The 24,566-nt window shown below is 45.8% G+C and overlaps 1 protein-coding gene across 2 annotated transcripts; it reads right to left on the minus strand.

Moving 5' to 3' along the window:
• Nucleotides 1-582: 582 nt before the first annotated feature.
• Nucleotides 583-23,847, minus strand: MUC20 (mucin 20, cell surface associated). Of its 2 annotated transcripts, none has more exons than XM_004465840.3 (4): nt 23,749-23,847; nt 5,650-6,972; nt 3,054-3,145; nt 583-992 (listed from the first exon to the last, which is right to left on the minus strand). In XM_004465840.3, exons 1-4 carry the CDS (start codon nt 23,804-23,806, stop codon nt 924-926), a joined length of 1,542 nt encoding a protein of 513 aa, XP_004465897.2. In that variant the 5' UTR covers nt 23,807-23,847; the 3' UTR covers nt 583-923. The 2 variants fall into 2 exon arrangements, with proteins under 2 accessions (XP_004465897.2, XP_004465898.2); XM_004465841.3 differs by having other exon boundaries at nt 5,650-6,903; nt 23,749-23,846.
• Nucleotides 23,848-24,566: the final 719 nt, after the last annotated feature.

Genomic DNA, 24,566 nt, shown 5'->3' on the forward strand with positions numbered 1-24,566 from the left:
CGTTTTTTATGTAACATTTATGCAATCTAAATATCCTTTTAAAAAATTAAAAAATACATTACATTTTTAAAAAAGCAAAAACAATAGTTGTGTAAAAAAGGTGGGTGGGTGGGATTGGGGAAGTTGTTTTCTTCTTCCCCTCCCCTTTATCTGCTTTGTCTTTTGGCATTTTTCAAAATTTTTAAATCATAAGCAAGCTTTACTTTTACAGTAGGAAAAAAAACCAATAAACCATGTTTCATTTTAATGAAACAGTAACGTGAGAGCTGTAAACTGTGGGAGGAAGGGTTGAGTACTGTAGGCTTTCTTTTAAATCTGCTTGTGGCCAGATTTTGAAATTCAAGTCAATTCCACCAGGCTGGGCACCCTGCTGGGTTCAGGGGATCCTAAGACGAAGAAGTCTGGTTGCTGCCCTGAAGGAGCTCACAGTTCAACAGGCCCCAAGGCCAACCTCAGTCAGTGCTGTAATCAAGGTCCAAACCAAAACTGGGAGAGCATGAAGTAGGGAGGTAGCAGTGAGGATGCACAAAATCCCTATATCGTAAAAATGTCAAAAAATATACAGGTCAAATAGAAAACCTCTTGGCCACACTGAAAATAATTTTAATACAGGACGGGAGCACACAGCAGATGACAGATGGGTGATCAGGTCCTCCTTTACAAATGGGCCAAGAGAAGTCCAAGGACACCTCTGGGAGCAGGGGGCCCATGCTCACACACACACACTCAGACATATGTGGCCAGGGTCCCCCTGCCAAGTATGGGGTAAGGGGTCTGGGGCAGCCGATCGCCTGAAAGTAGGAAGTTTCCAGGCACATCCCAGCACAGTACCGTGGCTCAAGTCTGCAGGTGGGGTCCCAGGCCGTAAGCAGCACTGCCCTCCTTCACGCCCATGGGTCACGTCTGGCTGCAGTCGACGTTCCTTAGCCCCTCCTGACGCGCAGCAGGGAGATTTGAACCGGAAGCATGTGGGCATGTAGTTCACGGCGAAGCTGGAAGGCAAAAGGAACCAGGGGCTACTTCCAGCTCACCATAGGCCAAGGACAGGAAGAGATGGTGGGAGGGAAAGTATGAGGAAGGCAGCAGCACTTCCTGAGCCTTCTGTGGGCTGGGCACGGCATGGGTGCTTCATGCACATTATGCCACGTAAGCCTCACAGCAACCTTGTGAAGCCAGTATTATCAACTCCATCTTATAAAAGAGGAAAATAATATGAAGTAACTTGCCCGAGTTCCCACAGCCAGGGTGAGAGAGACTAAAATTCAAACCCAGATCTATCTGGCTTCAAAACTCACCATTTGTCTGACCTCTGAGCCCTGCACCGCCAGTGGCTCCCAACAAGAATTGACACCCATCTCCCTGGTGGCCTGGATCCTGAACCACAGCTGCCTGACCTGCTTCTGAGGCCCCTGTTTCTGACACCTGAAATAGTTTCCTGCTTGGGGGCTCAGGCCTGACACTCAACTCCGACTTAGGATTTGCACTTACTACTTGATTATCATGTGCCATGGGGATTTGTAATTTACTTGGTTGTCCAATATCAAAACTCCATCCCATGTTTAGGAAATTCCTCATTTTGGGAGTCCTGTTGGGCGTCCCTACCACCAGGAGAACTTCAGAGATTCGGAGAATCTCTCCCCTTCACGTGGGGTCTGGGTATAACAACCAGGCTCAGCTCACTGAATGTTCCCAGCCGGGTACTTTGACTCTGAAAGAAGTAACCCAAAGACAAAGGGACCCATTTGTAACAGTGTGTGCAGACAGCACAATGCCCAGTGGCCATGGCCGCATCCAGTAGCAACAGCGGCTAGCAGCTGATTGGGTTCTAGCCAGAATGTTTCCACTGCCTAGTCTCCAGATGCCCCTGGGTTCCTTCAGCCCTTCCTCCCACCTGTTTTTCAAGCCTGCTCCTCTAGCAATCCTTTGATTCTATGCACCCTTGCACCTTGCAACAAACCCCTCTTTCACTTGTTATAGCCAGGCTTGTTTTGTCTGCAACAAAGTTCCTACTTGCAATGGATACACCCTGCCTCCATTTGCTAAGGGTAACCACCTCACCTCTCCAGCCAGGCTCCAGGACTCTACCCCTGGCATAAGACCCCAACCAGCATCTCTGACAGGTTTAATCCTTGCAAGAGATGACACCAATCCAGAGCCCCTGGCAAGATGTGAGAGGTGCTAGATGCAAGCTTGAGAGGTTCACAGGTACACGCTACCAAAAGGACAAGTCACATTGGGCTGTGCACAGAGTTTTCACTAGTCACACTCTGTGAGTGGAGCCTAGACACAGCCCATCACATTGTGCTCCATCTCATACTTTATAGAGCTGGGGAGAGGCCAAGCCAGTGAAATCTGCACTGAGTTGACCTGTCCTAAGCTTCCGGTGATTCACACCATCCTCAAAAGCCCTGACCCCAGAATTCCACTAGTAGATGTTCTGTCCAATGTCTTAGGTTTTAGGAGAATTTCCCCAACTTGTACAAATACAACCCAATCTTGGTCCTCATCTAGAGTGTACATGTATGGATTTTTTTCCTGTCCAGTCCCCTATTTCCTTTGGGGACTGTCCTGCCTACTCCATGTGGTCATGGTTGGGTTGTTAGTCACAGTGGCCCTTGCAGGCCAATGAGACAGTCCTTCCCTGTGTGATGTGTGGATTTTGGGAGATGAATGTGCGTTTCTTCGCTGAGGTTGCTAAGCTGGAATCACAGCTACCTTTCCTTATATGTGGAGAGATGCCATAGAATGAAGGGAGTAGAGCCAAGAGAGGAAGAGAAAGAGAAAATCCTGACGGTCATATCTGAGCTCCTGGATCCTAACATAACTGAAGCTTCAAGAACCACTTCTAGGTTTCTCAGTCAGTACCTTGTCCTTTCTGTGTCAGCTACTGTGAGTTGGGTTTCTATTACTTGCAACCAAGAGTCCTGTTTACCTCTCCATAAGTATTTTTGACGAGAAAATTGGAGATGGGACAAAAAAATTTCACATTGCAAAGATTCCTCTAGGATCCCCAAGGACCTCCCATGCTTCTCCACTCCTCTGCATCCACTTGCCTGCTGCATGAGCCTCTCTGCCACTCTGGGGTCAGTGAGGTCTTCTGGGGTGGCCACCCTCAGCTGCAGGAGGAGGAAGCCTTCATCCACACCTGCAAATTGAGAACAGTAAGAAGATGAAAACATCGTCAAACCGATTTAGGATTCACATGTATTGTGCTACCTTGCTTCTCCCTCCCTTCTCCCACCCACATCCATGTGTGCACACTCAAGTGTAAGTATGACTGTGTTCAAATGGGATACACGTACTTGCTGCAAGAGAAAAGAGGATTATCTCTCCCACACAATTGGGCCCACTATAATATATTCCCAAAAAGAGTGAAGGAAATGATGGCTACAGGCACAACCCTCATTTGGAGAAGTCAAAAGGATAGTGTGAGGAGAGAGAAATGGAAATGGATCTAGTGTTCTCAAGGCCTGGAGGTGCTGGATGGGTCTGTTGGGAAATGTTGACTCTCTCAGGGGATGCCCTTGGTCAATTTTTCCAAATCAATGTTGGTACAACCTAAAGAAGTCTTTGAATCCAGCCTTCTTGGTTTAGCTGCTCTGTAAGAAAGTTCCTTCTTTTGTTGAGCCCTAACCTGCTTGCCTGGATCTGCCACCTTGTAGTCATTTCATCCTATCAGAATATTATTAAAATTGACCCAACAATTGCATTACTAGGAATTTATCCTACAAATAATAACATGCCTTTGAGAAATGTGCTCTTTACTGCAGCACTGTTTGCCATAACAGAATACTGTAAAAAAACTAAATGTCCATCCATAGAGAACTGGTTAAATAAATTATGGAAAACAAAATATAACCCTGATCAGCTATAAAAAATAATTTAAAAGACTGAGGAGCAAATGTAGTTCAAGTGGTTAAGTGCCTGCTTCCCATGTATGAGGTCCTGGGTTCAAACCCTTACCGCCTTAAAAAATAATAATAATAATAATAATTTAAAAGAATAGCTTTAGCTCAGAGATCTGTGTTTACTGATGCTCCACTTGCATATAAAGGAGGACAGAAGAGAATATTTAAAAATATATATGCTTCCATATCACATTACATGTCTATAAGGATATATAAGAAAGTGATTTCATTAGTTACCTTGGTTAAAGGGAACTGGGTAGTTAGGGGATAGCAGTGGGAGAAAGATATTTCATAGTATACCCATTTGTACCTTTTGAATTTTAAAGCATGTGACAATTAACCAATCAACAAATAATTTTTAAAAAGAAAATATATTAATAAATTGAATTTTAAAAAATAAAAGCAGGGAAGCAGGTACGACTTATGCATGCTAAAGCAGCTGAGTGTCAGCTTCCCACACGGGAGGTCCTAGGTTCAGTTCCAGTGCTTTCTAAAAACAAACAAACAAAAACAAACAAAAAGCAAACAAATGAAAAAACCAACTCAGGGAAGTTGATGTGGCTCAGTGGTTGAGTACTGGCTTCCCACATATAAGGTCCCCGGTTCAATCCCTGGCCCTGGTACCTCAAAAAAATAAATAAGGTAAAATAATAAAATAAATGCAGAGTACAACGGGAAGAGTATAAATTTTGGAACCAGACTTTCATTTGAATCCCACCACTATTGTTCTAGGTCAATTTAGTTACCATCTTTAAATGTTTCCTCATCTATCAGAAGAGCTAATAATATCTACCTCATAAGGCTGTTTTGAAGGTTAAATTAGAAGAGATAACATATGGAAAACTCATGGTGCACTGCTGGGTATCACACAGAACATTCAGCTAGTGCCCATGTTTCCTGCTTGTGAAATAGTTTTAGATCATCCCTGCCTGAAACAGAAGAAAATCAGTAAGGCTGGGGTGATTAACATCATTATTTCATCTCCTCAGAAAGGAAGGGCAGGATGAGGAAACCACAGGGATGAGGCATAAGGAAAGAGTGAAGGAAATGGAGGAGGAGGCTACTGGGGTGCAAGAGGTTGTGATGCTGGGTTGCCCAAGAAGGTTCTGATAAGTATCTGTTGACTCAAAGATATAACTTTAACCTCCTGAACATTCATCCAATGTTTGTTTGTTTTTTAAGTCATTATCTATGGTATCAACTCCAGAAAGCACATCCAGGGAGACCCACTTTCATGGTGTCCCAGTTGCCTGGAGGGCAGCAACTCAGACCAGATGTCCACATGCTGCCCCACGAGGGTCATGTCTTTTAAATAAAATTTGGGGCCTTGCCGAATGAATGCATATTGATTACTCAACAGTTAACTTTACAGGAGGCCAGAGCTAGAAAGGACTTTAGTGTTCATCCAATCTCTTCCAGCTACCAGTGGAGAAACTGAGGCCCAGAAAGAGAGAGGTGGATTTGTCCAAAGTCTCTTAGGTTGCTAAGAGCAACCTAAGTTTGAGCAAAACTCAAACTATTTCTCCAGACTTCCAGCTCAGCACTCTTTCCATATGCCACCCTAACTCTGTATATTACTGATTTTGGCAAGAACAATTAGAAGATCATAAAGAGATGATGTCAGTGAGATGGCTTAGAGTAGGCCCCCGGATTCTTCCTTCCTCTGTAGTTCTTAAGCATGAAGACATCCTGGACACTCTAACCTCAAATCCTTGAAGATCACACATGGGACACCACTTACCTGTAGTAAATTTTGTGGTCTGCCTTGTCAGGGCAGTGGTGTGCAGGACTGTTGGAGGCTTCCCTCTGGCAGTGCTGGCTGCCATCAGGGTCTTTGCTGAGGTGATGTTTGTTCCTCGGCTGCTGTTGGCTGTAGTCAGATGGATAGAAGGAAGAGGGCTCCTGCTGATGGGGAGGCGTACGTTGGTTGTGCTATCTGTGGTAAAAGGCTCTGGAGGGGTGGAGTTCTTGATGGTGGCTACTTCTGAGGGGCCATAGACTGTAGCTGAGAACCCAGCTGAGGAAATAGCTTTGCCTATTGTTGATCCAGCCTCTGTGGAGACTGGATCTGCTCCTGTGACCTTGGCACGGTTTGCTGCCTCAACAGAGAGAGCTGAGGATTCTTCCAAGGGATGCAGGCTAATCATCATGAAACTCCCATTGGAGGTGGTAGCCTTGGCTGTTGTTTCCTTTTCTGTGGACCTACTGGTAGTGAGTAGGGTCTGAATTGTGGTATCAGGCGTGGCTGATTCTGTAGTGCTGGCTGTTAAGGTCTCAACAGAAGGTGTCATCTCAGTGATGTGTGATTTGGCTTCAGTGGAGTCTGATGAAACTAAGGCCTCAGGGGTAGACAGGTCCTCCAGTCCTTCTATGGGGCTGTGAGTTGTGTCTGAGGTCCCAGGGCTGATAGCGGTCTTTTCTGTAATGTTGCAATTGGTAACTTCCATGTTGGCTATGATGTAGGCAACCAAAGCTTTAGCTGGAGCAATGATCTCAAGTGTCCGGGCTCGTGAGGTGGCAATGGCTGGAACTGGGATGTCAGGGGAGGCACTTCCCTCCAAGGCCAGGGCTTCAGCTTCTGTGGAGGTGTGAGTCAAGGTCAAGACATCAATTTTGATCATCTGGGCCTGTTCAGAGCTGCCCTCAGTACAGAGGGCATCAAAGATGACTTTTGTGAGATCACTATCTGTAACAGTCTCAAACATGGATGTCTCAGTTACTGCTGTGCTGACACTTGTTGCTGATGTCTCCATAGGGGTGGAGGTTGCAACCATGAACTTGGAAGGTATTGTTTTTGTGAGGGCTCTGGTCTCCATTGCAGGGGAAATGGGCTTGGTTTTCATGGTCTCTGCTTCTGAAACAGTGCTGCTTAGGGGTAAGGTCCGAGTAGCGGTCTCATTGCTCAGGGTTTGAGTTTCCAAAAGGATGTGGCCTGGGGCTGAGGTCTCGGTGAGGTCAGTGGCCCAGAAGGCTCCCTCTGATCCTGTCCTGAGCCCTGGAGATACAGCAGACATTTTGATGTGGTTTGTTGTCACCAAAGAGTCTGATCTCCTGGAACTGGGGCCTGCATTGGATAAAACCAATTCTGTAAGCCTTGAGTGCCAGGACTGACTCCACACCTACTCTTGTGTTTATGCCCTGGATACTGCTGGGAGGAGGGTGGGTAAGGGGAATGGTTTTATCCAATTTTTCATCTAATTAAACAAGGAAGAAGGAAACAGTGTGGTACCCGTGGAACTGGGGTTGCCCTGGCATACGTGCTTGGAAACCCAATTTACCCATTTGAGGCAAGCAAACCCAGAAGCTTCATTGATCATGAGTCTGCAGGCCATCAGAGGGAATACATTGTGCCCATGATCCAGCTTCCAGGGTAGCAAAGAAGGTAGAAGGCTAAGAACTGCAGAGCAGGCACTAGGACTCTCAGAATTTCCTGAATGAATCTTTGTTTTTTTCCCAACACTTTTCTTATCCAACAAATGTTTCCCGATGGAAATGAAAACCACTAAAACATAAGAAAGCCTTGGTTTTATCTTTAGAGGTTTTGGGGAGGACTGGGGGAGAGGACGCCCTGGAGACAGTACAGGTGGTGACTGCTTCAAAAGGGGGGACAGCAGGCAGAGCCCTTGGGGCTCTAGCACGGCAAAGAGGAGCACTACACGCCCCTGTTCACCTTGCTCCTGAATGTGGGCCTGGGAAGGAACCGCAGAGCTACAGAAACAACGTACCAGGCTACAAAAACAATGTACCAGGGATCCAGATGAGGAAACACTTAACCTTTTTAGCGAGGAGCTGCTAGAACTTCTCCATAAGGCAGAACTTCTCTGCTTAGTTGTGTGAGTAGAGGACCAGTGGGCATTCATTACCCAGGGGGAGGTTATAGCAGAATCCTTAATAGCCTGACAAAGGGAGCTTCTCCTAAGACAGGCCTAGTAGAGGGAGAGGGAAGCCACTCTGTAAGTGGGCCAAGGAGTCTTTTGCACAAAGCTGATAGATTTATCAGATGAAAATACAGAATATCCAGTTAACGTTGAATTTCAGATAATCAATGAATAATTTTTTAGGGTAAGTATGTTCCGTTCATTGTTTTCCTAAAATTCTAGTAACTGGGCATCCTGTATTTACCCTACTCTTGGGAGGAAGGGGATCAAGATATGACCTCTCTTTTGGGGGTTTCTGATGGTTCGAGATGGTCTTTTCTGAGATTCATTAATCCAAAAGTAGCCTCAGGACCCAAAAGTGGAGTTGCCAAGAAACCCAGTTCCAGGACATGGGGCTCAAGGTAGAGGCGCTCCAAGTCAAGAAGCCCCTTGGACCCAGCCAGCCTGGCACAGAGTTATACACCAAGTGAGGGTAAAACAGGGACATCAGGGGCCTAATTAGAGAGAGAAAACAAACAACCTTAAAGCAAAAGCAGGAGCCCAACTAGGCCAGTGTCTGGCAAGCAAGAGCATCATCATTGCCACCATCAACAAGAATCAGGTGGTTTGGGGCTAGTTCCGGCAGCAGAAGCAAAGACAGCCAAAAACTAGGGCCTGCTGATGGCGTGATCAGATTCACCATTTCTTTCTCTGAGTCACTTTGGAAGCAGTATCGACTCTTTCGTAAGTGAGCAAACTCCAGGGCCTTGGACAATTAATGGGGACTGCCAGTTAGCATTGGAAAGGTTTCTGTCAGTAAGGAGATTCTAGACTTCCTGTTAGCAAGAGTTTCAGGTGCTCGAGTAATAAATTGGAAAAATAACTGGTATGTGACCATATTTGCACACCAGCCAGGTGAAGCAGAACACATCATTTATAAATACATACATCTAATCCTTCACCAATATCCTCAGTCCCAGAGCCCAAGTCCTGGCAATAAATATTTGTTGACTGACTGATAAACCAAACTTCCCCCCAGATATGGAAACTGAGACTCAGAAAGTTCAGCGGAGTTGTCCAAGTTCACACAGCTAATAGGAAGGAGAGCCGGGAGCTGACTGACCCCAAAGACTGTGACCACATGGGCAGAATCTGACCATGGGCAAAGACATCAGTATTTTGAAAATCCCTCAGGTAAGTCCAATGTGAGGCCAAGGTGAGAGCCACTCAGGCACAGAGAAAACAGGCCTCTCTCCCTGCCCAGGTGCAGTCCCCCTGGGCAGTTGCCACGTCACACTGTCCCTGCCCATGCTGGAGGGCGCAGGGCCAACACTGGTGGTGGCAGACGCAAGGAGTCCAGCCTGCGGGATGGTTTCATTTGCAACATTTTAAATGTTAAAGTGAAGACCTTCAGGCCTTCAACCACAGCTCCTGCCACTGTCTATTCTCTTGCCTCTGGTCACTTCACTTCCCCTCCTGCTTCCTGAAATCACTGGAGTTTGTGCGTCTGGCAGGATGGATTCGAGCTGAGGTTTGGAGAAAAGTTTCACAGGCCCGAGTTCAGCTGTTAGTTCTCCCAAACTTGAGCAATTTGCTGCAAGTCTCTGGGCTTCCCGGCTTTCATCACCTGTAAAACACAGTAACCATCCCTCCCTCTCAGGGCTAGTTGAGGTTTAAATGAGGTAGTTTATGTTAGCCCAGGCCCTGACTCAGAAGAGGTGCTCGATATTATTTTTTCTTCAAAGTTTGCTCAGCACAGTCACATGATTTCATCTGTGCCTCAGAAGACCTGGGCACTCTTCACCCATCAAAGAGGCAGTCTTGGTAGAGGAGAAGCTGAGGCTTCAGTGTCAGCCGGGCCTGGGTGTGAATCTGCCTCCATTACTTGCTACCTTGTCTCCTAGAGGAACTTTTTTAGCCTACTTGAGCCTGTTTCCCAGAGGACAATAATATTAATACCTACTGTGCAGGATAGTTGTAAGAATTAAAACAGGCTAACGTATGTCGAAAGCACCTAGCCCAGAACCCGAAGGTCAGGCCTTGCCAGAGATCCAGGAGCCCAAATAGCAGACAGGGACCGTCTCAGGATTGCATGTGACACTTAGTTACTGTGCAAAAGAGCTTTGACAGTGCAGATTTCTGGAAAAGTTGAGTGCCATTTCAGTTTTGGCCAGAAAGAAAAAGAAGGAGGATTCTATAACTTCCGGGAAGTTGGCTGAGTAGGGAGCTCCAGGATTCAGTCCTTCCACCACAATGACTATTTAACAGGCGGAAGCTGCCTGAAACAACTATCTTGAAACTCCAGAGACCAGAAGATCACTGTAGAGCATCCAGGGAAGAGCAGGAGGGAGAGTCTGATAAATTACAGTAAAGAACTGTAAATTCAACATTAACTGGATATTCTGTATTTTCATTTGATAAATCTATCAGCCTTGGGTCCTGGCTCTGCGGACAGCAATTGTTTCAGCAATTGTTTCGACTCACCCCAGACAAAAGCAGCAGCAGCCATTATCTCCACCCTCCCCCACAGGGGCAGAGGCAGTAGAGACTTAAAAACAAAGGGCTTCCTCAGGGCTGTGAGGGAAAGTTCGCTAAAGGGCTGCATTTGCCGGGCAGGCCAGGAAAGCTCGAGCATCAGAGAAGTTTTTTGTGCCCTTTTGATCCCATCCATAGGGCACTTTGGAGCCAGTCTGTTCCCCTTTCATGGGGCCCTGGCCCTGTTTTGGTTAGGAAAGACTGAACTGGAAAAGTCCTCACCAGAGTGTCCCTTCTCCCAGAATTTGCCCTCCAGACACAAGCAGAGTGAGCTGATGAAAAGAGTGTAAAAAAAACGATAGAGGCGGACAGAGGGGGACAAAGGCCTGCTGGCTTCAATACCTGGGAGAGGGAGGTTTGTCTCCCGTGAAGCATAGGGGAGCTCCAGAACAACAAACAAGAAGAGCCCAGGAAAAGACAGGGGCCTAGTAGGCCAGGGAAAACACTGCACGTGCATTCACCTTGGGCAGACCTTCCTGAGAGGACTGAAGCTCAAGAAGATCTCTTTCTTATCACCAGCTGGGTACAAAGCCAAGAAACAGACATCTCAGAGAGTAAACCAGAGAGCTGACATTTTAAAATATTAAAATGTACAGTGTGCAACAGAGTACAAGACAAACAGGAAATGATGGCCCATCCAAGGGAAGAGGATAAAAATCCAGGAAATGCCAACAAAGAAGAAAAGAATGTGGACATACTGAACAAAGCCTTTAAAAAAAAAGTTCATAAAAATGCTTAAGGAGATGGAAGAAAGTACAGAGAAAGAACTACAGGATACCAGGAAAGCAATGAATGAACAATTTAAAAGTCTGAGCAAAGAGATAGACATTTTAAAAAGCAACCAAACAGAACAACGAGTTTAAGACCACAATAACTATTATGAAAAATGCCAAGAAGGGTTTCAAGAGCAGATTGGAGCTGATGGAGAAAGAATCAGTGAACTTGAGGACAAGACACTTGAAATGAGTCAAGCAGAGGAGCAGAAAGAAATATATTAAAAGCAAAAATAGCCTAAGACAGCTACGGGACACCATCAAGCACAACAATATAAACATTATGGAAGTCCCAGAGGAGAAGAAAGAGAGGAAAGGGCAGAAAGAATAATCAAAGAAATAATGAACTTGGCACACTTAGCAAAAGATGTGAATATGCACATTCTAGAAACTCAGAGAACACCAAACAGGAAAAACATGAAGAAAAATATGCCCCAACATATGTTGACTACACTATCAAAGGCAAAGAAAAGGAGAGAGTTCTGAAAACTGCAAGAGAAAAGCAACTTTTATATACAAGGAAGCCCCAATTAGATTGAGTGCTGATTTCTCATCAGAAACTATGGGGGCAAGAAGAAGGTAGGGTGAAATACTGAAAGTGCTGAAGGAAAACAACTGTCATCCAAGAATTTTACATCCAACAGGACTCTTTCAAAAATGAGGGAGAGATTAATACATTCTCAAATAAACAAAAGCTGAGGGAGTCCATCACCACTAGACCTGCCCTACAAGCAATACAAAAGGACACTAGACAGTGGTTCAAAGCAGTATAAAGAAATAAAGAACTGCAGTAAAGGTGACTAATAAGGTAATTGTAAATTCCAGTATTCTTGAATTGTATTGTTTGGTATGTAACTCCACTATTTTATTATTTTATTTTATATTATTTTATTTTATTTTATTATTTTATTTTATTTCCCCACCACCACCTCATTGTTTGCACTCGCTGTCTCCTCATCTTCTCTTGAGGAGGCACCAGGAACCAAACCTGGGACCTCCCAGAGGGGAGAAAGTGCTCAATTTCTTGAGCCATCCCTGCACCCTGGTTTGTTGTGATTCTCATTGTCCTTCCTCTTTGTGTCTCTTTGCTACATCATATCGCTGCTCTTCCCCCATCATACCAGCTCCCTTCTTTGGGAGGCCCCGGGAACTGAACCCAGGACTTCCCATGTGATAGGCAGGAGCTCAATCACTTGAGCCATATCCACTTCCCTGTAACTCCATTTCTTAATTCCCACAGGTGCTGAAAGTCAAATGCCTAAAAAGTAATGATAAATCTATGTTTCAGGACATAAAATGTACAAAGATGTAAGTGGTAACAAACACAAAAATTGGTGGGGGACAGAGGGGTATAGGAAAAATATATATACATGTTATTGAAGTTAAGTTGGTATCAAATCAAATATAATTTTTACATATTTAGTATGTTAAATTTTATCTTATAGTAATCACAAGGAAAACAGATGAAAAATATATCCAGAGAGAAATGAGAAGGCATTCAATATGTACAATACAACAAATGGTCCTGGGAAAACTGGATCTCCATTTGAATAAAAAAGGAGGAACCCTATCTCAAACCATATACAAAAATCAATTCAAAATGGATCAAAACCTAAATGTAAGAGCCAGGATCATAAAACCCCTAGAAGAAAACATAGGAAAGCATCTTTAGGACCTTGTATAAGGTGATGGTTTCTTAAACTTTACACCCAGAGCACAAGCAACAAAAGAAAAAAATAGATAAAAGTGACCTCATCAAAATAAAAAATGTTTGTTCCTCAAAGGAATTTATCATGACAGTGAAAGGGCAATATACACCAGGGGTTCATAACAAGGGGTCTGTGAGCCTGAATTGAAATTCAAAAAAACATTATTCTGGTGGCAGACTTGGCCCAGTGGTTAGGGCGTCCGTCTACCAAATGGGAGGTCCGCAGTTCAAACCCCGGGCCTCCTTGACCCATGTGGAGCTGGCCCATGTGCAGTGCTGATACGTGCAAGGGTGTCCTCCGCGTAGGGGAGCCCCACGTACAAGGAGTGCGCCCCATAAGGAGAGCCACCCAGCGCGAAAGAAAGTGCAGCCTGCCCAGGAATGATGCCGCACACATGGAGAGCTGACACAACAAGATGACACAACAAAAAGAAACAGATTCCCGTGCCACTGACAACAACAGAAGCGGACAAAGAAGATGCAGCAAATAGACACAGAGAACAGACAACTGGGGTAGGGGGGGAAGGGGAGAGAAATAAAGAAATAAATTTTAAAAAACCAAAAAACACACATTATTCTTCTGGGGACATGCTGGTGTGGGTATGATATATGTATTAAATAATACACAGTATAGTGTAGACTTAGTAAGGGGTCTGTGGTTTTCACCTGACTGGCAAAGGGATTCGTGGATCAAAAAAGGTTAAGAACCCCTGACCATACAATGGGAGAAAATATTTGGAAAACTCATGTCAAATAAAGGATTAATATCCAGCATAGGGAATAGATGTGACTCAAGCAGTTGAGCATCTGCCTCCCACATGGAAGGTCCCAGGGTCAGTTCCCAGTGCTTCCTGAAAGCACAAACAAAAACAAACAACAAGAAAACAGACAAGAAAACCAACTCGGGGAAGCTGAGGCGGCTCAGTGGTTGAGTGCCATCTTCCCATATATGAGGTCCCAGGTTCAATCCTCAGCACACTGTATCTAAAAAAAAAAAAAAATTCCAGCATATACAAAGAAATCTTCAACTTAACAAAAAGATAAACCACACAATTAAATAATGGGCAAAAGACCTGAACAGACATCACTCCAGAGAAACTATGCAAAGGGCCAGAAAGCACATGAAAAGATGTTCAACATCATTAGCCATCAGGGAAATGTAAATCAAAACCACGAGATATCATTTCACACTCATTAGAACGGCTGCTATTAAAATAATGGAAAATAAGTCTTGGAGAATATGCAGAGAAATAGAACACATTCATTTCTGGTGGTAATGTAGAATGGTGCAGCCACTGTAGAAGACAATTTGGCAATTCCTCAGAAAACTACCTACAGAACTACGTAGCAAATTACCAGGTGTTACCCAAAAGAATTGAAACAGAGTTTTGAACGGATATTTGCCCACTGATGCTCTTAGCGGAATTATTCACATTTACCAAAAGATGGAAGCAACCCAAGTATCCCTCAACCAATGAATGGATAAATAAAATGTGGTATATAAACACAATGGAATATTATTCAGCCATAAAAAAGGAATGAAGTCCTGATGCATGCAACAAAATAATGAAACTTGAAGATATCACGTTGAGTGAAAGAAGCCAGGCACAAAAGGACAAATGTTATCTGGTCTCACTGATTTGAAACAATTAGAAAAAGCAAACTTATAGTCAGATTTTACAATATAGGTCATCAGAGGATGGGTGGGGATAGGGAATGGGAAGTTGAGGCTTAAAATGTACAGGGTTCCTACTTGGAATGATTGAAATGTTGTGGTAATGGATGGTGGTCATGGTAGCACAACTTGGTGAAAGCAATTAACAACAATGAAATATGTATATCTGAATATGATTAAAAGGGGAAATGTTGGATTGTATATATGTTAACAGAATAAAAATTTTTTTTAAATTTCATGGAACTACTCTGTATACCAGTGAACCCTAAATTAACCTATGGGCTTTAATTAATAGCACAATTATACTAATGTGCTATCATCGGTTGTAATAAGTGTTCCACACAAAGCAAGGAGTTGGTGGTGGGATACTAGAGGGGAACCCTGCATTTTATGTATGATTGGTCTGTAAACCTACAACTTCTCTAATAGAGAAAAAAATTTTTTTTAAAGAAGGAGGATTCTCAATGGCAGCTTTAGCCTGGGCAAGAGAAGGATAAGAACAGGCCCATACCGAGTAGACAAAACATCTTGGCCCCTGGGTTAATATACGAGAAGCCAGTCCTGGCTCCGTTCAGAGAGAAGCACCGCTGAGTTCGGAGGGGATGCTCAACTGCAGGCCGTGGAGCCCTGGGCCGCCTCTGCATGGCCCTGCCCAGATGCGAGATGGCCTTGCTCCCAGCAGTCAATGAGCTGATGATGTGCCACAGACCAATAAGTGGATGCACACGTTCCGTTCTGAAACACGGAGATGCCTCGGCACGTAGGGGCGGGTATCTCCTGAGTAACACCTGGTAAGAGGTATTGAACCGTTGTCAGCTCTCCCTCCCCCGCCTCCAAGGCTTGACAGTTGGTGAGTGGTAGACCCCAGACTACATGTCTTTTTACAACACTCCCAGCCCTAAACCCGCCTGACCTCCCCATCCTTCCGTGGAAGGGGCCTGGCAAGCTGCCCTGCTGCCATGCACCCGGCTGCCCCACAGCCCGGCTTGGGACAGGACAGCTTGTGGGGAGCCACCCAGCCTGCGGCTTTCCTGGGCCTTCAGGAACTGTGCCAGGCTGGCTCTGATCTCCCTCAAACAGAAGTCCTAGCTCCTCACATCCAGATGGCAAAGGACAGGGAAGGAGACTGCCCCCCCTGGTGACAGCACCAGTTACTTGCCTAGGCGTCTGGCCATCTCAGCAGCACCTCCTCAACCCAGGACCCTGACCCAGACTTTTCCTCCTGCCTCCCACTTAGCCCCTGCCTTGACCTCCCTGCTGGGTTCTCTCCACTCAGCCTACGCTGCATTTGGCTTCACCCCGTATAGCGCATCGGACCATCAATGTAGCCGAGCCCTGGAAGTGCCTCACCTCCCTGCCCAGCCTGCTACAGGTATTTGAAGAGGGGCCCTGGGAAACCCCAAACTTCTGGGTCTATTTGACTCCCTTTGTTCCAAATGAGATTCTGTACGGCCAGGGTCTCACAGGATCCCTCGGGCGTCCCGGCGGGGTCTCACAGCCACGTTGCCTGCTGGCTACGACGACGTAGTCTGCCAGGTCTTCAGCTGTGACCCAAGCCTTCCCTTTCCCTACACCAACCTGTCTCACGTCTTCTATTACCAATAGCAAAATTAATACCTGACATTCCTGAGGCCCGCTGGAGCGCTCTCACCCCTGTTCACGGTTACTGTAAACTTGGGCTCACCCTTGTGTGTATTTACTGCTGTGATGTGACCACTCAAGCCTCCTGCTGGAGATCCACGTGAAAACCCTGTGGCTGACCTCTACCCCGTCCCTGAGCCTTCATCTCTGATAATGATTACAACCTTGTGACTGCCTTGGTTTGGGGGCCCACCCCTTCCTGGTCAACCCCTTAATGTTTATTAATGAAGGAACCTGTGTCTAGATCCACCCCAATTGTTCATTAGCACACCAATGTTATATAATATTAGAATTTCTGCAGATCAGGAAGGCAGTTTCCGGGCTGTCTAAAGTGACTGACTTGACTTGGGGTGGGGGATATATGGGGACCTCATATTTTTTGAATGTAAGATTTAAAAGAAAAGAAAAAAGAAAAAAAAAATTTTTAAATAAAGTGACTGACCTTTGCTTATGCAAGCAAATAAACTCTGTCTCTCTTTGAAACCCCTGTGTCTCAGGAATTGGCTTTAAAGATTCACTGGGAGAAAAGAACACACTTTTGCTCACTATCACTTCTAGCAGCAAAAGAAAAGGGGTAGAGCCAGGCCCCAGAGAGAGCCCATCCCGGCTGTGGCAGACGTGCCTGCTGCGTCTCACTGACCTTCCTGCTTCCCCAGCCCAAGGAGAAGGGCTGGGCCGCCTGCCTGGTGGGCCTGGGTAGTCCCAGCATGCAGCCAGGTGATCACAAATGCGCCGGCTAGGAGCTACCAGGTTAGGCGTCCAGGGCTCTCAGGCACGCTGCCACCTCCTGCGCACCCTGCCCTGTGACTGCTACCCACTGACTTTGGGTTTGAAGAAATGGAACCACTTCTGCAGTGATATTTAGTCCCTCAAATTCTGTGGCCTAGAAGGCCATAGAAGGTGGTATTTCACCTCCCCCCCACCAGAGCGGGGTTTCATCTGGACCCTAGACTTAGTTCTGGACCTTAGACATAGTTTATGAGTGCTGTGCTCTAGTGTTAGGGGAGTTTGTCTACGTTCTTGACTATGCTGCAGAAATGAATTTCAAGAGCATGTCAGGTGAGTTAGGCCAGTAATTTATTCAGGTAGGGAGGAAAGAGAAATGGGAGAAAATAACGGATCAGGGGTCCCAAGGAGAGAGGAAGGGGGTGAAAAATCATAAAGCAGACTGATTTACAGACTACAATTCCCCATTATAGTTATAAATGCCCAAGTTTACTTGTGTGGTCACATGGCAGAGGAAAAACGACAAAAGTGGTACACTGAGGGCAGGCACAGGTCCACAGGTGAGGGAGTGCATGAGAGAGCTTAGGCCCTGTGCCGCCTTTTTGAACTCTTGATTATCCCACCCCTTTGCTAATGGCAGGGGAGGAGTTCCAGCTGTTCACCATTTTGATTGCTTATTTCTCCCATCATTCTCCCGGGAGGGCCCAGTGATAAAGTCCTTGGGGAATATCCGGGGCTTCTCCTGGCTTCTGGAGGAAATCTTCTGAGTGGAAGAATCTTGGGGAGGGTTTTCCAGCAGCCATCTTGGGGTTATTGATGTCCACGTGGATTTTTTGCCATGTTCCAGATCCATCTATTGATTCCCTATTTTACTAACCTGCTTCACTAGGACAAATTATAAAACATTTCTGATCCTCAATTTCCTGATCTGTAAAATGGGCATAATCCTACCTCACTGGGTTGTTGTAAGGACCACATAAGATAGTAAAGCTTTCCCACATTGCCTGCTACGTAGTTGGTGCTCTTCAAAAATATATCCATCTTAAGATGCTCAATAAATGAGTTGATGAGTGAGGGCTCTCACACCTATCTGGATCCTCAAGCATTAGAGAGAGGGACCAGCCCTCAGAGGCCTACGGGAGACAGCTCCCAGTGCAAGGTCAGAACTCTGATCTCTAATGTCCTCACATCTTCAACATCCAGGGAGTTCTGCATCCCAGTTAGAGCCAGGCTCGAGGGTCTGGGATGGAGATGGGAGAGAACCAGCTGGGAGAAGGAAGAGGGTCAGTGTGCTGGTCTCAAAGGCAGAGGCAGGGCCTGGGCGGAGCAGAAGTGGGAGGTGGTGACTTAGAGAAGCTTAGGGGAGTTGGGCCATGGGGAAGGTGATGAAACTCTGAAATATATTTCCCAATGCCCTAGAGTAGACTCTTACTCCCTCAAGGGCCCAAGAACCTGAGTGCTATATCCACAGCCATTGGCCAGAGAAAGCACCTGGGAAAGAACTGTGATAGAAGCAGCTCTGGGTGTCAAGGAAACCCAGTGCCCATGACACTGCTGGGCCAGTGTAATGGAGTCACAGACTCTCAGGGCTGGAAGGAACTTTAAAGTCAGATCAGCAGGTCCTGGTTCCATTCCTGCTCTGCTCTGAATGGTCACCCAAGAGCAGTGAGTTGTTGGACAAAGCATTGCCCTCTCTGGGTCTTAGACACAAGAAGAGCTCTGAGGTCCAGAGACGGTCTTTGAGCAGGGAACTGGCAACACCAGAGCTCTGCCTGGGCAGAGACCACTTAGGGGAGAGTCTGGGGCAGGGCCGGTTAAGAGGAGGTGACCTAGGACTCCAGCAGTGGGAATGTAGAGGGATGAATATGAGTGACATCGTGCAGTAGAACGAGGAAGTCTCAGCACCTTGAAGGGGAAGGCCAGGGCAGAAAGAAGTAAAAGGTGACTCTGAGGTTTGGAGTCCAGGAGGCTGGAGGATAAGGAACCAGAAACAGAAACAGGAGAAGCAGCAGGTCTGAGGGGGAAGGTGATGGGTTTATTAGATCCCAACCCCCCTAACATCACTCTCCTAGAGCTGTGATACCCTGCACCTGTGGAAATCCCCGAGAGGCCAGTCCTAGCCCTCCAGGGAAGAGCCTCTGCCTCTTCCTCTGCCTGGGAAGAAAAGGGGGTGGACACAAGGTCTGGGCTCAGACAGGGATATTCGGGCTTAGCGGCAGTGACCTGGGGCCCAGGAAGGAATAATGAGGAGAGAGGCACAGGACTTAGCTAAAGGGTGCTGGGTTCTTATTTCTACTCTCAAGAAAATTTTCCCATGTTCACTGTAACCATCACAAAACAATGAACACCATGAGACAATATTATGTTTCTGCTAATTTTGCATGAGACAACTAATGGCTCCTTTATGGGGTGATGAAATGTTCTAACATTAGATAATGATCATGGTAGTACAACTTTTGAATCTACTAAAAAGCATTGAATTATACACTTTAAAAGGGTGGATTTGATGGTGGGTGGATTATTTCTCAATAAAGCTGTTATTTAAAGAGGGAGAGACAGAGAGACAGAGATGGAAGAGAGACAGACAGAAAAGGGAGACCAGAAAGGAGGGAGTCCGAGGAGTGACTGTAAGGAAGGGAGGGAGGTAAGAGAGAAACCAGCACTCAAGAGAAGAGAGTGTGATAAAAAGGGACAGAGAAAACCCCCAGAAAGTTAGAGAGAGGTCTCCATGGTCTCCTTCACAAAACAGCCTCACCAGCCCCAACTGCCCCCATTCCTCAAGTTACTCAACTGAACTATTATATGATCATTGCCTGTCCACTCGGGATCAGGGGACTCATCTTCCTTTACAGGTGGGGACAGCAAGGCGTTGGGCAGGTAGGGACCATGGCTCAGGGTAGCTGGTGTTCGCCCTCTATGTTACCTTGACCTTCCCAGTTGCCTCCCTTTAAGTTAGCACCTGCCTGGGGCTTTGTTTAGGGGACTTGAAGGCCCTCCAAAGTTGACAAGATCAACAAGAAGCAGGCCTTTGAGAGGTTGTGGAATCAGGTGTAGCCCGCCCAGCCTGTTGTGTAAACAAGGGCCCAGGTGACTAACCTCTCCAGGTGAGGATGGGGCTGGCTGTGGCCGTGGCCTCTGAATTTGGCCTGGCACCTGTCTCACAGTCACCTCCAGAGCCTCCTGCAAATGGCTAATTTCCCTTTTCACTTTGTTGCTCTTCCCAAGTGCTTGGTCCAGCATCAGTCATCACCAGGTACCAATCAGACGGTCTGCAGAGGAATTAACCCCAAGGACCATCTGAACTAGGGTTCTAGGCCATTGATGAGTCAAAGATCGATTCAGGAGTCATGGCCAGCATTCATTTTACTAGACTGGAATGGAAAAGGAAATATCCTCAACATTGTATATCATAGGAGTAAAACCGGTTTTTTCTTTGAAATTTGTTTGATTTTATATACATGTATGTATGTACTGACTGACAGTGTAGAGTATATTCACAAATATGAACTGTGGCCAGAAAAGTTTGAAAGTCACTGATCTAGAGCAATCTCTTCATTTTAGAGATGGGGTAGCTGACACTCAGAATGGAAAAGTGATGTGCCCAAGGTCATGCTTGAATTAGTGACAGAGCTGGAAGTAGAACCAGCATTCCTGACTTCTCCACTGCTTTTCCCACTATACCACGCTTAGGGCTCTCACTCAAAAGCCCTCTTGTTGCACTTAACACTGCTCTCCTTGCCATTCTCTGAACACCCTGAATTCTCCTGCTCTTGAGACTTTGCTTAAGTTTTACTCTAATTGGAAGATCCTTTCCTTCCATATTAACTAGAAGAAAGCATCCTTGTACTTCAAGGTCACATTTAAATTCCACCTTTACAGAATTGCTAAGGCAATGATAAATAAATGAATCAAATGTTTATCCAGTTTTTCCATACAAACCAAAGAGTTGATGAGGAAATAGTTGATGAGGAAAGGTCTTCTTTTTGGAAGAATTCTAGCTAATAAATGCAGAAGACATGACAGAACTAGAAAACCACATTTTGGCAACCTTAATGAAATAATTAGTCTAAGCAACAATCATCAGTGGACACTAAAACCATTAAAGAGGGAGCAGATGTGGCTCAAGCAGTTGAGTGCCTGCTTGCCACATGGGAGGTCCTGGGTTCAGTCTCTGGTGCCTCCTAAAAAGAAAAACAACAACAAGCAAACAAATGAAAAGAACTCAGAGGCACCAGTGTGGCTCCGTGGTTAAATACCAACTTCCCACATGCAAGGTCCGGGATTCAACTGCTGACACTGATACCTCAAAAAATTTAAAAAACTAAAATAATAATAATAAAACCCTTGGAGGAAGATTGATAGAGGACTTTTATAATGGACTTAAAAAGGCAGGATCTGGGAAACGGACTTTGGCCCAGTGGTTAGGGCGTCCGTCTACCACATGGGAGGTCCGCGGTTTAAGCCCCGGGCCTCCTTGACCCGTGTGGAGCTGGCCATGCGCAGTGCTGATGCGCGCAAGGAGTGCCGTGCCACGCAAGGGTGTCCCCCGCGTAGGGGAGCCCCACGCGCAAGGAGTGCGCCCGTGAGGAGAGCCGCCCAGCGTGAAAAGAAAGAGCAGCCTGCCCAGGAATGGTGCCGCCCACACTTCCCACGCCGCTGACGACAACAGAAGCGGACAAAGAAACAAGACGCAGCAAATAGACACCGAGAACAGACAACCAGGGGAGGGGGGGAAATTAAATAAATAAATAAATCTTTAAAAAAAAAAAAAAAGAAAAAGGCAGGATCTGGCTGATCAACTTTAACATCGGAAGGTCAAAAAGGTGGGACAAGTAGACATTACTTATCTCCTTTGGGGTGCCATAGGAAGTACACAGCCCCACCTACAGAGTATTCCTGCTAAAAGTGAGCTGATTCTCATCTGGACCTTAATTACCAGATTTCAGAAACTACAGGGGACAGCGGGACATGTTAAAGAATTCAATAAGTCAAATTCAGAATGTAATGAATGCTATAGGACAAGTACCCCTTTTCCTTCAACATGAAAAGAGGGAGAGGTACCTGATACAGATTTAAAGAGACTTAAGAAATACGCCAGTTAAATATTAACGTGGAGACCTTGTTTGGATCCTAATTCAAATAAGCCGTTTTTGACAATTGGGGAAATTTGAACACAGGCATTAAATGATGGTAAGGAATTATTTTAGTTCTGATAAAGTTCTGCGGTTATAGCTTTTAAATATGGGGAATAAAAGCTTGGACAAAGTGTTGATAATTTTGAAGCTGACCAAAATTACCATTACATTGGACTCATTATACTAATCTGTTTCTGTATATGTTTGAAAATTTCCATAACAAAATGTTTTTAAAAAAATAAAGTCAATCTATTTAGAGAGGGCTTTGTCGATGTTCCCAGTTGGGATTCATCTTTTCCTCTTTGTCTTAAAACCTGTTGTTTTCAACTTCTAATATAGCAGTCGTCCTGCCTCCGTTATGGTTTCTGCTTTCTCTCTGTCTTGCCTTCCAACTCCCTAAAGGTAAGAAGTGTGTCTCTGAATTTCTGGTGCCAAATAATTTTTATTTAATTTATGTAAAAAGATCTGAATTGAACTCGGGTTCCCAGAGTCCCCACAGTGTCCTTGGACCAGGAGAGTGTTACGGTTCTTAATAATCCTGACAGGTACCATCCGAAAAATGACAGGAGGAGAAGGGAAGGGACGTCTTTCCCCGTGGTGACCAAGCACCCATTCACTCACTCACTCATTCATTCATTTTATTCTATTGAGTGATTCTCTGAGCCAAGTACCATGGTCAGTCATGGTGATGTATTTTGCTCCCCCTGCTTCCCCCCAACACACACACAGTAAACACCCCCCAGAAGCTCACAGTCTAACGGGGTCGACTACAGATAAACAGAACGTTTTCACACTATGCAAAAAGTGTCCTGCTTGCAGTAAGAGAAGAGAGTGATGGAATTCATCAGAGGGGATGTGAGCTATCAGGAAGGGCTTCCTGGTGGAGGATGCCTCAAATGATTCCCTTACGTCTGTCCCATTGCCTTCAAACCAAGAAGCTAATAGAAGTCCTAGCTGTGTGGCCAGGGACAGGCTCAAATGGGGCTGGGTAAAGAACCCATGGTTAATAGCTTGGGACCCTTCTAGAGCATAATCTTTAGATCTGTTTGACGATTTTATAGAGAAGAGGATGTGTTCTGTGTGGGGAGGATGAGGAAGGGGGAACTCTGAGCAGCCTCTCCCCTCCTCTATGGTCCCCAGAAATCCGGCTTCAGCCAAGATTTTGCTGAGTGGCGTTTCCAAACTTGCAGACACCACTCAGCAAAACCAAAGCCCTGCCCTTAACCAGAAGCCCTGCTTATAAAGCAATTTAATAACGTATGTATTGCTACGTAAGTATGCCCCTTGAAGCTCCCCTCTCCACAGAAGTATTCCTACCAATGGCAGAGAGTTCTCTCCTCCAGGAAGCTCTGCATCTCCAGGGATGTTTCAGCAAGCCGAATGGACTGGTGCCTGGCAGCTGCCCGGTGAGTCTGCCTATTCATCTGGATCTGGGCTCGTCACACTCACCTCTTCTCCTCTCCCCCCACAGCTCACAGTCCAGTGCCCCATGCTGCCCCTACACACAGGAACCTCCTCTGGACATTCCCCATCTCCCCAACCAAAGCACCATCCTCCCCAGATGATCATTCAAGAACATCTTGTAAATGTGAAGGTGGACACACAGAGAAGCCACGTTAAGCATATAGTAGGGACTTAGTAAATACCTGAGTAAATGAATTATTCAATTAACAAATTAATGAATACAAGCCCTGAGGAGATCCTACCAGGGACAGAAAAGAATGAGTGGAAGAAACTAGAGGCCGGGCTCCCCTTTGACCTCTAGTGCAGGGGCTAGCGTGGCTCCTCACCTGTCCTACGAATCAGGGCGGCAGGGCTCAGCCACAGCAGGAGGAGAACCAGCCACATGGCTGCAGACACAAGCAGAGACAGAAGTGTTTCAGGGACCAAAGCCCAGGCTTCTAATACCAACCAACCCAGCCAGCTCACCTGGCATTCGTACCGCTGGGGAGGAGCCAGCTGACTCCTGAGCAGGCATTGGTAGAGGGCAAGGCTGTGGCACCAAGGCAGCTGCTTGGAATCAGCTGCTTGGCTCACCCAAGCAAAGGTAAGTTTAGGGGCGTGGGGAATTCTAGCAGTGTGGGAAGGACAGAATCAGGAAAACCAGAATAACAGAGGTGGCAGGAACCTTGGAGCACATCTAGTCTGAATGTTCCATTTTATAGATAAGGACACTGAGGCCGAGGGAAGACAAGGGGCACCCGAGGTGTTTTCGTTTCCTATGCTGATAGAAGCAAATACCATGAAATGTCAGTTTAAACAATAAGAATTTGTTCACTCATAGTTTCAGGCTGAGAAAAAGTTCGCATCAAGTCATCCTCACAGCTATGCTTTCTTCCCAAAGACTAGCTGCTGGAGATCCTTGGCTCCTCTGCCACATGGCAAGGCACTTAGTGGCATCTGCTGGTCTCCCCCTTCTTTTTTGGGTTTTGTTGCTTTTAGCTTCTTGTTTTCTGGCTTTTTTCTTTCTCTTTGTATGAATTTCATTCTGCTTATAAGAGACTCCTGTAAGATGAAGACCCTTCCTGGTTGAGTTAGGCCACATTTTAACTCATCAAAAGGTTTTACTGACAATGGATTTATACCCACAGGAATGGATAACTTTAAG

This window comes from Dasypus novemcinctus, chromosome 4 (assembly GCF_030445035.2).
Source record: "Dasypus novemcinctus isolate mDasNov1 chromosome 4, mDasNov1.1.hap2, whole genome shotgun sequence".
Taxonomy (NCBI): domain Eukaryota; kingdom Metazoa; phylum Chordata; class Mammalia; order Cingulata; family Dasypodidae; genus Dasypus; species Dasypus novemcinctus.

Bases quoted from the DNA above. Each gene is read 5' to 3' on its own strand.
- MUC20 (XM_004465840.3), bottom strand. From the start codon at position 23,806: ATGTGGCTGGTTCTCCTCCTGCTGTGGCTGAGCCCTGCCGCCCTGATT. The intron at 3,146-5,649 runs GTAAGTGGTGTC...CTCAATTTGCAG, and splicing joins GACCACAAAATTTACTACAG to GTGTGGATGAAGGCTTCCTC. The intron at 993-3,053 runs GCAAGTGGATGC...TTTGCCTTCCAG, and splicing joins CAGAGAGGCTCATGCAGCAG to CTTCGCCGTGAACTACATGC.